General features: G+C 43.8%; 1 protein-coding gene across 2 annotated transcripts in view; it reads right to left on the bottom strand.

Moving 5' to 3' along the window:
- UBTD2 (ubiquitin domain containing 2) overlaps positions 1 to 18,715 on the bottom strand; it is a 52,480-nt gene that overhangs the window by 9,893 nt on the left and 23,872 nt on the right. For both annotated transcript variants that reach the window (XR_005839615.2, XM_429403.8), the window contains exon 2: positions 15,863 to 16,099. Coding sequence is in view for 1 of the 2 variants with exons in the window: in XM_429403.8 (XP_429403.3) it covers positions 15,863 to 16,099 (237 nt within the window). In the remaining variant the exon portion in view is untranslated. The remainder of the gene's footprint in view (positions 1 to 15,862; positions 16,100 to 18,715) is intronic.

Raw genomic sequence — 18,715 nt, 5'->3', positions numbered from 1 at the left:
ATGCATTTTGATGCCGTTTCTTGAAAGCTATATCCTATTCTCTCCTCAGAAGAAGCTGAGAGTTTCCTGTCTTCTGTTCCTAAAGCAGCTTTTATTTCTCTAGGATTTTCAGCAATTTGAGGAGTCTTGCTCAGAAATGCCCCAGCCTGAACAACTGAGCAGGTTTTTCCTCTTCCCCTCCCTCAGCCAGACTTGCTGCAGGAAGAGGAATTAAACCAACACAGAACACAATCTAGCACTGCAATGAGACTACCTATTTAATTTAAGGAGCTTAAGTGTCTGTGTATAACAGACAAATTTGCCCAAGGAACAGCTGGTTCGTTTGTTTTTCTTACTGAAAAACTCCATTCCAAAACCAAGCTGAGTTTGGATTGCTGAATAAATTGGCAAGAGCAGAGTTCTCACCTGTAGACTATTGGTTTGTATCCAATTATAGGTCACAAATGCCTGAAAACTCATTACAAGCATCAGAAAACAAGTGGGTCCTATTCTGGATTCTACAGTACAATTCCTAGAGAGTGGTGATTAAGTCAGGCAAAGAAGCTGAGCTTTCTCTTCATCTTCATTAGCAGCTGATTCCAGGTCATGGCTGGGAAACACAGGATCTTGTAGGGAAAAAAGTGTACTGACGTCAACAGCATGCATGAGTGGTGAAGGGTGACTGCTCACTAAGAGCACAGGGTCGAGACAAACAAGTGAAAACATGCAGTGCTCTGTTCTAGCTCACCTACAACACTGCAAACTGGAAGGAGTTAAAAGGAAAAAAAAAAACAATTTCACAGGAAAGCCCATATAACTTAACAACCGTGGATACAGATCAGTGCTGCAGTTAACAATGGGAGCTTTCCCATTTTCTAGAGGGCACTGCATGGGAGTCCTGTGGAAGCCTGTGCCTTACATCACGTATGGACAACAATAAACCTGCATCATTAATGGTGTGGATGAAGCATTTCATAACAAGCCACATAGGCAAGTGCCCTCCCTGGCCTCCTCCTACTATGCTTCCACAGGCTATGCAAACTTCAGCTACCCTAAGGCTACCGTACAAAGCTGTGCTTCACACTCCCTGCAAAGGCCCAGCATGAGCACTCACCCCACACAGCTCTGCTCTCCTCTTCAGCCTCTTTTATTCCAAAGAACTTACTCCATCACCTTAAAGAATGGGTTTTGTAGATAATAATTGGTAAAAGTTAATAAATACCGTTTCAAGTTCAATGGAAAAGAGCTCCTCTATTAGGGGACCATCATTGGTCTGGCTCAGCTCCGCAGCACTGCTGCTCCCAGAGCCAGGAGATGGCTGTGCTTCGGGAGCTCTGTGCTGCTCATGCAGGAGGCAGGCAGGAATGGCACTTGGGGCAGCACAGCTAGGGGAAGGAGGACATGTGGGCATTCTGCTACTGCCTTTGTAACATCTCTCCCCATTCCTTGGCAGGAGGATTAGCTCGTGGCTGCTCCGTGTTCATATGCACACTTGGATGTTCTCCAGAAGGCAGAGCTCACCTGGGCTCTGAGATCAATGACAAAATAATGTACGTGCAGCTGGCTGAGGAGCTTGGCAAAGCAATCACCTGCACATGCCTGCAGTACAGCACTGCACTGGACAGCCTCTTGAGGCCCCTTCTTACCCGAATGATGCTAACAAACAGCAAATCTCCACCTGAGCATCCAGCCAGAGAAGGGACGCATGCTGAAGGCAAGGATTGGAACCAAGCTGGAGATCTCATCAGGAAACCACTCCTAACCCACAAGTCGACACACAGGAGGGAAACCCAAACCACGATCACCACATCAGCAGCACCAGGTACCTACAGGAACAAAAGGGCAGCAGCACTGCAAAGAGCAGCGCTTGTGCTCCGCAATGGTATTTTGTGAACCTCTCTGCCAAAGAAACCGACAGACAATGAGATGAGATTTGTGCAGCTAATTCCGCATCAGCGTGCTGGCTAAGAGGGATGTGCCATCATTACCCAATCCGAGGTGCATCTCATGCATGTGTTGCAAATTAAAGCCAACTTGTCTATATGCCACTGCTACCCGCATTTGTCAAAAACCTTTTGTATTGGGTTGTATTTTTGAGGGGGAGGGAGAGGGCAAGGAAAGTGCAGTGGTGTTTCTTTTGGGAAAATGCCAGTGCTGATTTGCTAGGAGCATCAATGGACATGCAGATCCTCTCCTTTCATCATAACGAGAGCACCAGCATCACTTAATTCCTTAGCACTGATTAACTGGGCTGAAGGTGAAAGATAATTAACGCTGCCTTCTGAAAGATAGAAATTAGATAAGTAATCCACTTTTCTTCAGATTTCAGCCATCGCTAGTACAACTCGGAGCACCTCCTGCCAGGTCCTGACCTGAGAACCATCAGGGGGCTCAAACCCCAGCATGGGGCTAAGCCACTCTCGGTGACACTCAGAGCAGCACTCAACTGTATTTCATCCTGAGTGGGGCACACAAACTCACACACACCAGCTACTGCACACTCCACACAACACAGACTGAGCTGATGCCATATGGGTTGTTTTTGACAATCCTGACAATCAGACAGCATCATTTCACCTCAAATCTTATCGGGTAGACAGAGCAGCAACTGGATCTGACCTACAACTAACACAGCAGGAGGACGCAGGATGCTGCATGCACTGTCTGTAGTGAACTTCCAGAAACTCGTATCTCACTCTAACCTATGCTACTAACTAAACAGTGCAGAAAAACTGTGACTGTTAACCACAGCCATGGGGTCGGAGGCTGGTTAACCAGTCACCTGGTCATAGCATCATGTACACCATTTCCCTTTCTGTGCAGACTTTTGCCGTGATAAGAACTCTAGAACAGATTCACCGGTGAGTATTTCTTTATCCAAATGAGGCTGGATAGAGAAAGTCAATGATGTATTAATGCTCAGTAGCTGTCATACTAACAATACCATATGTTCTGCCACTTCTCTAGCACTCCCTAAAACTTGGATCTAATATTGCAAGAAGGTAACAGCTTCCAAGAAATGTTATATCAGGGTTCAAAGATGACAAGTCTTTTTTACTAATGAAGTATTCATGCACTATCCTGCTTTGCATTTCATTAAAATGGATGTCTGTCTAGACAGGCTTCTTGGATAACCAGATTTTTATTTTTTGGTGAAAGAGCTCCTTTGTATACCCTCTTCATTTACATTTGCTGTTCTCCATTACCCATTTTCTTTAAAGGGGGTGAAGTGGTGCTAGGGCATAAGTACAGTATCCCAATCACATCCCCCCACAGACAGCTAAGCAGGCAATGGGACCAGGTTATCTGTTCAGTGTGAAGATGCACAGAAGCAGAACTCAGTCACAAAAGTCGTCACTGCCTTTACAACCACTGAATTTATAAGTGCTCTGCCAGCAGGGAATACTTAGCACTCAGCATACAAAACCCTGTAACTAAAGCGGTTCAAATGGAATACTAGATGGGAGGTTATTAACAACATTTTATACAACTGTTAGAGGCTTTTCTTGCCAACAAGGTCTTACACAAAGTTCTTGCCATGCTTTCCTGATACAGACTTGTATAAGTCCCCTTCCGATGCAGAACTCATGGATGTTCGACCACGATGAAGCAGAAAGGTCACCACAGAACACAGTGTTCCAACCCTTGGGGTATTTTTCACAAACAGAAGATGCCATTCAGACTGCAGAAATTGTGTTGAGCTTAAACTGAATCCCTACGTTTACAAAAGGATTCCATCCTATGAACAGCGGTGTGTTTTGTGGGCGCTGTTTTAGGTGTGCTGAGAAAAAAAGTCTCTGTCCATTACAACAGGACACTGCACAGTAACGAAACACCAAACACACAGCTATTCAGCCTCACTTTCCTAGCATGACAAACACTTTGCTATTTCCAGTTACTCCTGGAAGACAAGGTAACTGCTGTCTACACACATTTCACTTTAAAAGGATTTTCCCTTAGCTGAGATCAGCAGGACTCTGTCGATCAATACCACTGACTACTTCAGCATCCAACAAATATGTGAGAGCCGGCTGCGCCCCCTTCCAAGTAATACATAAAGGCAGAGACAACTTTACCTTTGCTCGGGATTGATCTCATTAGGTACGATCCATGTGTCCTTTCTGCTTGTTCTACTCTGGACTTGCTCACAACCCCACCCCAAGATGCAGCACGTCCTTTTGCTAACCAGGCAAAGGAAGCATGGGCTGGCCAGGGAAAGAAGTACTGCTGTACACAGGGAGGCTCAAACAGCAACTACTGACTGTTGTAACTTGAGCCAGCCCATCCCTGCATGACCAGTGTCAGTGTGCTTAACCTTGAGCAATCCCCTGCCAGCCACAATGCCCTCTCTGGGCAGCAAAATGATATTTGAGACTTGGTTCAGTATGAGCTAGAAGTGGATATGGATGGAAATTTGGCTCAAGACAGTACTTATTATAGCCTGAGCTAACATGGCAGTGGAGACAACCCTTCAGACTAACAAAAAAGTGAATGTAGGCTTTTACAGAGTGTACTGAAGTCCCACATCTGTTTGCAATGAGAGATGAACACACAGAAAATTCCTGCTTTCTAAGACTAAACAACACTATCCCCCACCTGCATATAGCAGGGGATGGGAAGAAAGCACAGAATGACCTAGACAAGTTTGCCCTGGAAGATTCTTTTCTTACTGCTCCCAAGCTTGCTCATATCCCCGAGTCAACATTCAAAGCCAAGTTAATGAGCACAGGAGTCATTCATTTGCATGCTCAGCCTCCAAGGATAACCAGGAAAAATGTTAAAGGCTCCAGAGAGGTCAAGCACACTGACACAACCCCACATTAGTATCTACATCCTAAAATAAGACTAAGGCTACAACAGAGGGCTATTTAAAAAGGGCAAGGGGACGATTAAACAAGGTTACGGGAAAGATCTGAGGCAAGTCTGCTGAACACTTTATTTTATCTAATATCCTCTTCACCTCTAAGATGCTGTTCCTTTAGAATTATTTATAATTAAAAAAAAAAAAAAGGAAAAGTACTGATTAAGAATAAATGTAGGATATTGAATGTTAAAGCTGTATCACCTGCTCACGCTGCAATGACTTGAAATTACCACCCCAAGGAATTTACTGAAAGAGGATGTAGAAGATTACAAGTATTAGAACATCACCTTTTGGCACACTCACAGTGCTGTGTAACACACCAAGGAGCACCTCCCTCAGCCATCACTTGGCCCCGGGAAGTTGCAATATGAGGCGGCTTCTCCAGCTACTCAGACACTGTGGAACACAACTGCCTTGTGAGAAAAGGTACCACTGCAGTCCTACTCAGATACCTGAAGCCAAAATATTAAATGATGACAAACTTCCTGACCACGGTCCACTGGAGATCATAGAAGAGAAGCAGGATGCACTCACGACACAGAGAAGGACACCTCATTTATCCGCCTGAGCTTCCAAGGAGACAGTGTGCTCCAGGTGTACAAACCTGGGGACAAAATGCTCTGTGTCAAGCACAGAAACGAGCAATGCCACCTCCGAAGATCACCTATTTGAAGAGATGGCAGCATCTCTCCCTGGCTTACACTGAAATATTCTATGACAAACGCATTTTAAACTCTTTAACACACGAAGCTGACACCTGGTTTCCCAGCTGCAAGCACCCAGGGATGGAGTAAATGTCCACTGTGGAGTATCTCATAAACTACACATCACATCCTCACCACTGTCAGATGCCAGAGGAACATTATTCACTTCAGGCAAACATGCAGTCCTGCCTGCACGATCTGCACCTCTGTATCAGTAAGCAGATTGCAGCTTCTTCTGAGAAGAATTTGAGATATTTTTTCATCATGAGGCTAATTCTATTTTGAGTGTTTTATGGCTGTGACATAAAGTCTGTCTTGTTTGCTTCTCGGTTTTTCCTTAAAGGAGTTTGCTGTACTTTCCTGATCACATATTAATGGCGAAAAGAAACAAACAAACAAGCTGCAGTTTTGAAAATAGTGTTGTACAGCCATCCTCAGCAGAGCAGAAAAGGCAAACTAAAACCAAAGACAGGAAACAGACGGGCATCTGCTACCAGGGGAAGAGACTTGAGAAGAGTCCAAGCAATTATGTTGATGAAACTCCTCAAAATACCTTTCAACGAACAAGAGCATAAGTTAAAAATACTTAAAGAAAACAACTGTAGGATGTAGCTGTAAGTGGGTTTCTATTTGAAGGGTTGATCGTTCCTAACCTGCACTTAGATTTATAAATATTTCAGTCAGTCACAACTGCTTCACATCCTGACGATTTGCTTCAATATTCCGTATGAGGAAAACACAGAAATCCAGCACCCCTCAGACAGGATGTTTGCATCTATTTTAAAAGCGTTAATCACAGCAGTCATGACAGAAAGCATCACACCTTAGCTGTAATTCAGGACTCGGGGCGGGGGGGGGGGGGTTGAGAAAATATCCTCTGTTTCAAGGTTAGGAGTTGTGTGAAGCACCCAATCCAATAGGCATCTCAGTGACATGTCCTTCACTGGCACCAACACACCACAGCAGAAGCAGCAATGAATGATTCCTACTGAAAACACGAGTGATGTGAAAGCTGCTTGCAGGCGCATCGCAGTGCCAAGCGCACTACTACAACATGCCAAAAGGAGGGAAGGGAAGGAAAGCCATCCCTAGGAGGGATCTGGGTACTGACCCAGCTTGTTAGCTTGAAGCAATTGGAAAAAGCCATTCTACACATTGGTCTGGAAATTTGAAGATGGGAAACAAAATCAAAATGAAGTGGGTGCACCATTAAAATAAAAGCCCTCACGGTAATGATGTGCTAACCCAATTCAAGCGATTAGCTTTAATTGCCTCATTGATTAGCTATTGTCATTTCCTCTCATTCTTTGCTCAAAGGTCTCTGTGCTCAACTTTCCACTACATACTATGCAAGGTGGTTGCAATACAGAGAAAAACCCAGCAAACTGGCCAAATGTTAGCTGTTATTTCTTTACTTCAGATGGAAAGAAACACCAACTCTTTGGAGCACCACACGACAGGCACTCTAAATGCAGCCTTCTCAAACAGAATTCACCAATTACAAAAGAATTTATTGACATTTTTCTTGAAGGGCTCACTTTTACAACAGGTATTTCTCTAATGACCAAGCCTATACAAACAGGTGGCTCTGATCTGGTCAGAAGCTGCTCAGGGACAGCCTGGCAACAGATGATAACCAAAGCATCTCTCCCTCTCCCCTCCAATCACACTAATGGGGCACACCCTCCTCTTGGGACACAGTGGATACACCCCTGAGCATTTTGGAAACTTGGCATCACACCCAGCTGAGAGGGAATGGAAATGAATAATCCATTCAGCAGTGCTGTTAAGAATCACTTTGGGATAAGGGCTCCTCTGCAGTGCACTGCACTTTAAGTAAGTGCTGGTTTACATCGTTGTTTTTCTAAAAAACTCACAAGCTGCTGGTTTTAATGGTAAAGGATCACAAACGATCCCTTTAACAACCACCTCTTTGGCTGTGGATTTATGGATCCTTGTTTAAGCAGCAAAACTGTCCTAGCAGCCACCTGACTCCCAACGCTATCCATTTTGTTGCTACAGGTGCTCACAGCTACATTAAAAACTGGACTGCTGATGGATAGCAAAGTCAACCTGCAGTTGTGACAAAGGACATTTTAAACCTAGAGAAGTTCTCTGACCCTGCTGTGGCCCCTCAAACAGATGTACTGTGGGAACGAGGAGGTTACACAGAGGAATGCAAAGAACCTGCTTAGCCTTGCTCTGCCGCTTAAAGCTCTCAGGATCCTCAGCCATGATCGGTTTTGGGAAGCCAACGCTTCCTCTTCACCCTTGCTCTTTTGAGTTGAGACTGCATGTTTCTCCTGCCTCCTGTACCTAAAGAAACTGTGGACATACACTCACAGCCTGCTAAAGTCATTAGTTCTCACCTCTTGCCCTGCTAAGATGCACACTCTCCCCTTCAAAGTATGAAAAGCTCTCAAGATGAGGACATGGCAAACTAGCAGCCCCATCTTGCTGTACAGAACTGACACTCTGCTTCCTGACACCCCTCTTCTGCCTCAAGTACAACTTAAGGAATTATATCAAATGAAAAAAAAAAATACCAGCAGCTAGCTTTACTATTTAGGAAAGCAATCTTTTATATCACTTCATGTAAAATCAAGGCTTTCCCTTCCTCGGTGTGTGTGTGTCTCATAGCCACCTTCACATAACACTCTGCTTGCATGGGTCCTTGTGGAGCAAAACCTGGAGCTAACACCGGAGAAAACGGAACTGAAGAGTAGAAACAATTGGCTGGGAGATTCCAGGTCAGTGCAGGATGGCGTTATTCGCGTTAACTCCCTGCCCTTCTCTGCTAGAAGGCTTTCAAAAGGGAAATGGGTAAAGTACTCAAGAGCTCAAGAATTCAGAGCTCCACTTAAACATAGAAATCAAATCAAAGGTTTCTCCAAAGCTTTCAACTACCAGCTCTGAAGAAGTTACTTGAAAGTGTTTCTGCAGCGCTGCAGTCTATAAATGAATGCCACACACTTGCCCTTTTTCAGTGTGAAGGTAAACAAATGCACTGCTTTGAGCATCCAGGAACTGAAATGATGTGCTGTATTTTCAGTTCGGAGGAGCTGTTCTCACTCATATTTGTAAACCAAGTATCACCTCCTTTTAGCTCAAAAAAAGGAAAACAAAAGCAGCTGTAGCTGCCTGCCATGCAAGGCAGCCGTGTGATGAAGCTTGTGGGCTTCTAAACCAAACAACTACAAAATGGTTGAAGAGAACGCGAAGCAAGGCCTTTAGAAATGGCATCTCACAGTTTGCATCTGCACTTAATTCCTTTTCAAAGGACAACAGAAGGTGAAAACATTGCTAGAATTACTTCTTTGTCTTTTTAAATTTCACATGGATCCAGGGCAAAAATAAAGCAGCTCTTTTCCTTTTACCAGACAACTCTCTAGACATAAGTATCTGGCCAGCCATAAATGATGACAACGATAGAGCAAAGGTGACCTTCCTGACACAAGCCCAATGTCTACAAGGCCTTTGCTCATTCAGCAGGGCTGTAGCACAGGCATGGCATATCCTCTCTTTCCCAACAGCACTCATGCAGGTGCCTTTCTTGTAAAAGGTGCTTCCCAAGTGGAAGGAGCCATCCCGCCAGGTGGATGGGCTCAGCCTGCAGCAAAGGGAATGCTAGGAAATGTGGAACCTGAAATTAGACAGCTACAGCCACGATAAATAACACTATCATTTTTATCAGACTATAAAACCTGACCAATTCACCACTATTTTCACATTGGAGTGTAGACAATGTAATATGTAAAAAAAAAGATTTTCTTAATGGCAAAGGACTCTTCAGACAAATAAGCTATGAGAAAGCAAATAAGCTACTCATCTGGCCTGCAAAAGCTAAGCAATGGATACAGCAGTTCAGAGAAGCAGCCTGAAGTTTAAAATACTGTGCTACTGTGAAATGTACCACATAGATTTTTGCAACTATAGTTTGATCAATGCAATAGTTAAGATGTCAAATGTAGCTACTGCACACAAAGAAGGGCAAAAATTAGAGTTTCACTTTCGGAAGTACTTACTTTAAATGAGACATATGACATCGTTGGTGTTACAGATCTACTATACAATTTTGCTGTGGATATTCCGGAATTATAATACAAATCTAAAGACCAGCTCCTGAGCACCTCTTGACTGCCTCCCACTGCTTCCTTTCCCACCTCTGTCTGGCAGCTCGCTTTTTGTGACCGCTGGTTGGGAGCCTGGAACACAGCACATGAGATGGACACGCAGGTCTCTTTGTAAGAAGCTGTCTTACAACAGCATCACATCCCTGTGTCCCTGTGCAGCACCTGGGCCTTGACAGAGGTCAGCTGTGTGGCAGGAGTCCTAACACTTACAAAAGAGTAAAGAGTTTGGCAGATATCCCCAGTGAGTAAGGAAAACAGAATAGCAGGTGTATTTTCTAGAAAATGATGTACAGCAGAACAAAATTCATATCTGATCATTTGAATCTGAGATGATGCTTCAGTACCACTTAGGGAAAAAGTGTGTTTCCTCTGTATGGCATAAAGAAGCCCTCTTCTGATATAGGATTTGGCTGTAATACAAAGAAGATCGTGTCTGTGATATGTAATTCCTTTTATTAAATTAATAGCAAGCAGCACAGGCAATAAGTGCTGACACAGCCCTAAAAGTACCTGGGTACCTTATCTCCATCAGCACAGAGAGCTGACTGGTTCCTCTTCAATAAAAGCATTCCCAAAAAAGCTTTGATTCTTACGGTTTACTTCAAGACCGGTGAGGAAGGTGCAGTACCCACCTCAGCAGGCAACAGAAGCTCTCCCAGTGATTTACTTATGTAGCAGAAGAACCTCCTTGGGACATTCAGGGCCATGACTGCAATCAGCACTAAAAGCAGCACTGACACTCTGCCAAACACACGCAGACCACAGGCTGCTCTCCCACTTGCCCAATATCATATATTGTTTGATCACGTTCAGCCACTGCCCCCTTCTCCCCTTCACCTTGTACTGTCAAAGTCTCATCCAACAGCATGAAAGCCCTCATTTACAAACAGCAATGGAGCAGTTTTCAACATCTATATAAAATAAAGCTAGCGAGTGTTGCCAGAGTCCTGGCTACGTATGTGAAGCAAACAAAAATCAGTGAGGAGCACAAGCATCCTGATGGTGTGCTGAGCCATGGCCCCGTGACCACCTCCTGATGTGCTGTACCGAGCTGCAGGACATTAAGTCACGACAGGGACATGAAACCACACATGTCATTGCAGACAACGAAAGCCTCGGGCATGTGAATGCACACAGATGAGAGGCATTGTGCAGAGGGATGCAGGACTTCAGGCCCAGACATCACCTGAAAGGGAAGAAAGTACTCTGCCCACTGCTAGAACATCTCAGTGATTTCACCAACTTTTCCCCAGTACTAGAGGTAAATACTACCCCGCTTCTCATGACCTCACGTGTTACACACAGTAAATGTGACAGTTCTGCTTACACACACAGAGCCAGCACTGCTCACTGAGCAAGCACACTGCGAGCTGCAGCAGCTGCACTTGAAGGCACAGAGAAGCTAACTGCTCCTGAGCACAAAGCCACCAGGCTTAACAGAGGGGACCTTTATCATTCAAACAGTATTAAACAAGCTAAATTCAATGCAATTACTATGCTACAGTAGATTAAGTGTCCATCCTGAAACGTAAAAACTCCACTTAACCCCAGACAGATTCCCATTAAAATTAACTACTTTCAGGATAAGTTCAGCTCAACTCTAATGTTTGGTGCAGACCCTAATAAAGTAGAACACTTTCTAACATTTCTTTTTTGATAGCTGAGAAGTATGTAAAAGCATTCATTAAACTTAAATGGGTTCATTAATAAAATATTGAGGATGTGCTACTTTAAGACATCAGAAAAACGTATAAATTGGAGAGAATGTTATTTCTATTTTTAAATACATCCCACGGAGGCACCCAAGATAGATGAGAAGTGCTAAGTCCATCCCACAAGCTTATTTATTTATTTAATACTTAGGTGCTATTTTTAACTGCAGAAGACAGCAGAAGGCATCCGTTGGAAAAATTACATTGGTTTTGATTTTTCCTCACCCAGGTGAGAAAATGCCGAATGCAACGTTAAAAGATGCATCTCCTCCTCACTTCCATCCAGGCTTTTGGAATGAAAGAGCAACTCCCCTCCTGCAGGCTAGCATCCCGAGCTGCCGACCACCGCCACTCCTTGCTCCAAGCCCCTCTTCCCACTCCTTTGAAGGTGTAATTCTGGAAGTGGCACTCAGTTGTAAGTGCACGCGGGGAGAGGCAAAGTGCAGAGGTACGGCTATGCTGCTCTGCTGCAGTGGTCCTTTTTTAAGCCTCAGCTGTACACAGAAAATAAAGGAGAGGAAATGCCATAGGCATTAATGTACTGCATCATTCTATTTTTTTCACCGAATAAATTTATCTCAGTTGGTGCTTGTAACACGGTTTCCTTTAGGAATCGACACTTTGGTGTGCTATGAAATCAAAGAACGATGTCTCATCTCCATCTGTTAAAAAAGCCCCACCACAAATACAGATTTTCATGTACTGAATTACCAGAACTACACTGTCAAACTCAGAATAAAATAGTCTTGTCGTGATTCCTACACTCCATCTTCCTAAATGCTTGCCTTCCTGGAGGAAATACAATGTTTTTATGCACAGTCTGGGCAGCCGATTTCCCATTTTCCTCTCACGTGAAGAAGCAAAAGCTAAGCTCCAAGGAGGCACATTGGCACTCCTGGGCAGATCCTATCAGGGTTTGTGGTGGACTAGAAGCCAAAACAGGTGGGTATGTATACATCTTCTCTCAGGAAGCTCTGCAGGCATTCAGTTTGCATCCTAACTTTGAATAAGAGACAGCCTGAACTGGCAGTGCCTTTGCTGCATGGACAAGTAAGCAGGCATAGGAAATAAGAAGGGTGTAAACCTGGATGTGAGAGGTGACATGGGTGACACCTGCCATGCTTCAGTGTCAGTGCAGACAGCACAGAACCCCACAGAGACAGAGCTACTGGCAGTGGGAACAGCTCTGCATCACATCTGTGAGCACACATCTAAATTGTGGTTGGTGGCAGAAAGCAGGTACGCACAGAATTCAGTATTTAATGCACATGCAGCAGCCAGCTTCCTTATCAGCTTTAACAGCTCCCTTCTTTTTACATTTTGCACAAATTGAGTTCTTGTAAACAAAAGTGTGGAGAGTTTTGGTGTCACTTGGAACATGGGGAGTCTGTTTGTCCTGCCTACCTGGAGACAAGCTCAGCTGACAACAGGAGCCCTGCAGACAGAAGGCTTTCATTCATCATCTGTTCATGCATGACACCACCAATGCTTGCTGACTAAGAAGCACTTGAGTTCCTAAATGAAGTTGCTTCCTCTGTAGTGGAAAGGTCACACAACAGAGAACTGTGCAAGCAGCTGATGCATGAGACAAGTGTCACAAGCAAAAAGACGGATAAAAAACAAGTAACTCAATTTTGTGGGTACAAAATCACTGCACTGCACTCAAGATTTTGGATAAACACTCAAAATGTTCTCTGTGTTTGGAACCTGACCAAAGGCCAGGTCTGCATAGGCAACAGATGCTCTAATACAAGCTTGATTCCTGGCTTATTTCTGAAATATTCAGAATATTCTGTATGTGGGCCTCAGAAAGCAGACTGCAGTCTGTCAGTAGTAGGCAGTATCCTGAGCACACTGTCTGCTGAAGAGCCAAAGCTTCAGGGTACACATACTTCTTCCCCCTCAAGTATTACGCCCAATGACAGTGAAAGGGCTCGTTTCCAGGGCAAAGCATTCATCCTAAATTCCTCAGACTGCCCAAAGAAGAGAACTGAGAGCTATCTGCCTAGTTTCAGATTTTTGCTTGCAACCAGAAAGCACTGGGACTGAATGCATGAAACTCTGACTGGGCTCAGCGAGCAGTTATTCAGGAAATTAAGTTATTCAAAATTTGGTAGTGTCAGAACTACCCACAGCACAACCTCCCTCCTCGGAGGTGAAGGACACACAAGGGACACCATCTCAGGATCCAGACGCTCTTCCCAGCAGAGCTGAACTGCTGAAACTTTCCCATTTGAATAAAACCCTCCTCTGCAATTACAAGCTGTTGTGCCACTCTGACAAGTGGAAGCAGAGACCTAATGTGTCAAGCAGCTTCTCTGCATGACTGGATACCATGAATTTAACATTTCCCCTGGAAGTGCTGTTCACATGTGCGCTTGTGCAACATTTAAACTGAACACATATTCTAATGCTGTCAAAATAGCTCGTTATCAGGGTCTTGTCAAATTCCTGAGCTGCATTACACAAATAATACCCTCTCTCCACAAGAGCATGCTCTGTGATTCAGATTATCGTTTTCTAAAACAATTATGTTTCTGTCAGTCTGGCATACAGTCATAACCAGCATCAGACCCTCTTTGCAGAGCAAGTGTTCACAGAGAGACTGTTCCTCACACTGAACAACAATTCGACCCGGAGCACAGCTCATATTCACAGTAGGAAATCACTGTGGAAGGTAATCTATATTGTGTTGGACTTAATCAATTTATAACATTTTTCTTTTAGCAAGTAAGCAAGACAGTGCAGTGGCTGTTTTATGCCTCACAGATCCTCAGTTTCTGAAGCATTATTCCCATGTATTTGAATGGTAACTTAAAATTACTGCCATCTTCACTTACCCACTTTGCCAGACCCCACTCATTCATACTCATTCATACCCACTAGCTCAGAAGCTGCCTCAACATCCAGCTTCTTCCAGGACATTTTCAGCAACACAGATGTTTTGGAAGGACAAAAATACAGTAATGCTACCTTTTTAGAAGGAGGCCATTTTGTGTCCTGTACCTAATAAATGTATTATGTTATTTAAAATATAGTATTGATAAATAAAATCAAGAAGCCTGAGAGGTAATAGTTAGTATGACAAACACTTGCAGAAAGGTCTTCTGACATCAGTTCCACTTTAGAGAAAGGAGTGTATCTTTTGAAAATCACACTAGCTTGTAAGGAAGGGAATTACTTTTCTCTCTCTAATTGATTAGGACTAATTATTGACATAACTGTAGCAGGTTTGTCTAAGAAGAAGTGAGATTTTCTCAGCATTGGCAGGTTCTGAAAATAATTGACAAATTCCTCTTTAAAGCTGCTACAGAAATCATTTCCATACATGTAACTGCCCTTGAAGCTATCAATCAAGCCAGCAAAACACAAACCTCCTTGAAAACAAACAATGTTCTGGAGGACTACAATGCACTGCCCATGAATTATGGAAAAGACAGGTCATATTGCAGCCCTGAAACTTTCCAACCTCTCAGCTAGGTTACAGACTGAGTGCTGAACAGGAGTGGGAAAATCATCCCAAGGCACAGCAACTTGCAATGTTTCATGCTTCTATATGGAAAATAACACAGCCAGACCACCAAACCCACCCTTTCCAAAGGAAATGCAAGATAAGCAGTGACTTCTTAAGGAAAATTAGATCCTGAACATCTCCAATAAAAGGATAATAAAAAATAAAGTAGCTATATGAGTAGCCAACCTCATGAAGATTAATTAGCACAGAAAGCAAGGTATAAAATCTTCTAAATTATCTTTCCTCTTCCCAGGAGACCCAAGACAGCATATATATAGGGTTGTTTACAAAGTATTCAGTTCCATGTGTCTGGGGCAACAGCTCATTTTTTGGAATAACCCTCTTTATTCCCCCCCCCCCCCGCTTTCTCTCTTCCATATTTGTGTTTGATATAAAAGGAAGTGATTCTATTCAGAGGGGCAGCATGAATAAGAACAGATCCTGAAAAAAACAGAACTCAGAACAACAATCTGAAAGGGAAAGCAAGTGAAATGCTGAGTGCTTACAGTGCATCTTGCACAAGAGCTTACAGCACACTGCCAGCACCAAGAGCTTGGTTTTTCATACTCTCAAGAAAAGAAACTAAGAATAAATTCAAGTGTCACAGACTCCCATAGGATCAGGAAAAAAGCTACTGCCTTGCAAAGGTAGATTGGAAAAACTGTATCTTTCAACATCCAAGTGTTCTACAGGATTAGGGAAAGGTGAAACTGTTAATCACAGAGATCAGACCCTTATCCTGCCCATTATAATATCTAACAGAACAAACATTCACTTGGTCCTTCTACAAACTAACATCATTTTGCTCTGAAACACCAAATAGAAAGATACCATGCATGCTAAAATATGAGTACTTAAATCTGTCGCACGCCTCAAATGATGTTCAGATTAAAAACTCATTAGCTTAACCTCCCATTACGTTTCTCACAAGCCCCATCCATCTCAGCTGAACCTACCATGTGGTAGTGTTATGTTTGCACCATCAATGATTGCTTGTGCCAGTTCATGATCATTGCTCTCGAAAGCGTGTGCAGCAGCCTTGAGGGCATCCCAAATCTCCTTGCGGCCTTCGAACGCCGGTGCTGTGTCCCAAAACTCGTCTCTCTTACTGCGCAACTGTCCGTCCGTCATGGGGTAATCACTTTTCCATTTCGGTTTCTCTTTTTTCAAGGGCTGATTACGACCAAGAGCAACTGGGGGGGTGAAAAGAGAAAGAGAAGTTTAGAAAAAAAGTAACAGCACAAAGTTACTCCAGTGTTCCTTGGTTATTCTGTGAAGACAAAGCTTACTTGTGGGCAACCCTCATCCTTTTTTTCCCCACCAATCTCCTCCAGGACATCACCTTCCTCCTGCTGGGCTCCAACTTTTTAGCTCTCCGAAGAAGCTGAGGGACTGCCTTGCATTTTGCTCAGCTAATGGAACGCTCTGTTAAACGCAGACTTTAGAGAGGTTAAGGATTTTGTTTTTGCATCTTCTCCTTTTAAATTGTTTTAATTCAGAATAAGTGAGGAAAGGCAAATAAGATGCACAAACGCTAGAACAGTCGGAGATGAATCCCTGAAGAATATCCAGGATTCTGTCAAGCTTTAATGAGCAGTTACTTCATTCACAATAAACATGAGAGCATTCGTTTTATTTCAACTACAGCTATGTTTATGCAAAAGCCAGTTAAGATAATCACTTAGGTCTAATGTTGGTGGATTAAAAGTAGCTGCTCGCTTTAAGTTACAGCACTGATGAGAGCACACTAAAAACCTTCTTCTGTTTGTTTCTGCAAGCAAGGTGTTATTTCAACTCCTGTCCAAGCACGATGCCCAGAGGTGCCTGTGAGCAGGGTGAATGCCTCTTTCCTATACACAGAATAGGTCTGTCATTAGTATCTGCCCCAAACGGATGCTGGTGACAGAAAGAGCCCATCATTTGGGCTCTTCTGTTGTGGTTGATGTGAGAAAGCTAGAAGACATCCGTTCCGAGTATAAAAAACTCAATGAGCACTTTAACACTGTGATGGCAACCAGATGCGTATTACTGGCTTCCATTGTGCTACAAGAAGGAAAATGAAAATTGTGCTTTCTAAAAATTGTTTCACATGTTTTATTCGGCAGAGACTAAAAATTAAGTCTAGCTGTACAACACTGAGATGGAGCAGGGAAGCTTTTATTGCCACCTAAGGTACAAAGACAAAGAAGGGATTGAACTCCAGTGCACACAGGGTAGAACTGCTCCCTGCAAGAGTCAGAACCCCACTGGCAGCAGGAAACTTGCTGAAATGGGACTCTGTGACAGCAGCGTGGGAAGAGAACAATGACAAACCACAAAAGCAGCTCTCACCACCGCAAAACCTCGAATACACAGCTTAGGTGTCTCCAGAGGAAGCAAGATGTCCTGCAGCAGTCACGCTGCACTCAAGGGTGTTTGCAGCTGAAAACAAGCAGCTACATCAACACAGAGAGGTCACAAACACTAGATGATGGCTCCGGAACGTTCCCGAGGGACAGGTAAATGCTACTAGGAGTACCAGAAAGGATCCCACCACGACATCCTTTCTCTGTGAAGTGTCTGGGCAGTCCCAGGAGAGCAGAGGGACTGCAGCTGCTACCACGCCATGGAAGTACAAGCAGACCTCCTGTCACCCCACATCTGCAGAGCGGAGGCCTGAACACCTCACATGAGAATGTGGTTTCCCAGCTGCTGGTAGGCTGAGATCAGGCTCCTGGTTAGTCTACAAGGACCAGAGAGCAGCAGGACAAACATAGCTTACCTTCAGCATCTTGCATCCCACAGCTGTCCCTGCACATAAGCAGGCACAATGTCTTTCTCCAGACTCTGATTTTTCTGTCAGAGTTGGCAATGGCTACCAAATAGCCTTGTACCTCTTCCTAGTCTTACTCTAGAGCCTGGATTTCAATAGAAGGATAATCTCACGTCTAAATATTCTTCACAGCTCTTGATCTAGACCTACACTACATCCCAGATAACTAGCGTTAAGAGGTGATGACCTTAAATTGCATCAGGGGAGGTTCAGATTGGACATTAGGAACAATTTAGTCACTGAAAGAGTGGTGATGCACTGGCACGGGCTGCCCAGGGAGGGGGTGCAATCACCATCCCTGGGGGTGTTTAAGGAAAGGCAAGATGTGGCACTGAGGGACATGGTTTAGAGCAATCACAGGCATGGGCTGATGGTTGGACCTGATGCCTTACTGGTATTTCCAACCTTAATGATGCTACGATCCTACGATCCCCGCATTTAGCTGCAGCACATATTTTTACATTCTATTACAGTTCTTTAGCACAAGTGTGTGTGAGGGATGGGAAAGAGACATGACTAGGAACACCACGTTTCAATATGTCAGAAATAGTAGCCTCAGGTGAGCTGTAACACTTTGCCTAAATATCCTACTCTGATATTCCTTCTCCCTTCTTGATTATTTTTTTTCCTGCCACAGACATGTTCAGCTCTGCTTTCAGGATAGCATATGACAGCAAGCACTGTGTCTAAGGACCAACCACCAGTGTCTGGTGATGCAGAAGGCAATGTGACTTCACACAGTCTTTAAGGAGATTAAAACACACTCAATGTTAGAGCTTGCCCCCTTGCACAATCTGACTTTCTAGGATCACAGAAGCATCTACTTCAATTCACAGCTCAGAATGACATTCATACTTCAGAAGCGGTGACATAAGTCATTAAAGGTAGAGCATTTAATGGAACTTCTGGCAGCAAGGTGACACTTCCAACTACGCAAAGCCACGAGCCTTCTTCAAATTAAAAAAGGAAATTATGGTAGAGAATTTATTTGCATGGA

The sequence above is a fragment of the Gallus gallus genome, chromosome 13 (genome assembly GCF_016699485.2).
Source record: "Gallus gallus isolate bGalGal1 chromosome 13, bGalGal1.mat.broiler.GRCg7b, whole genome shotgun sequence".
Taxonomy (NCBI): Eukaryota; Metazoa; Chordata; class Aves; order Galliformes; family Phasianidae; genus Gallus; species Gallus gallus.
Note: the sequence above shows the minus strand (reverse complement) of the source record. Positions and strands in the feature narration are given on the sequence as shown.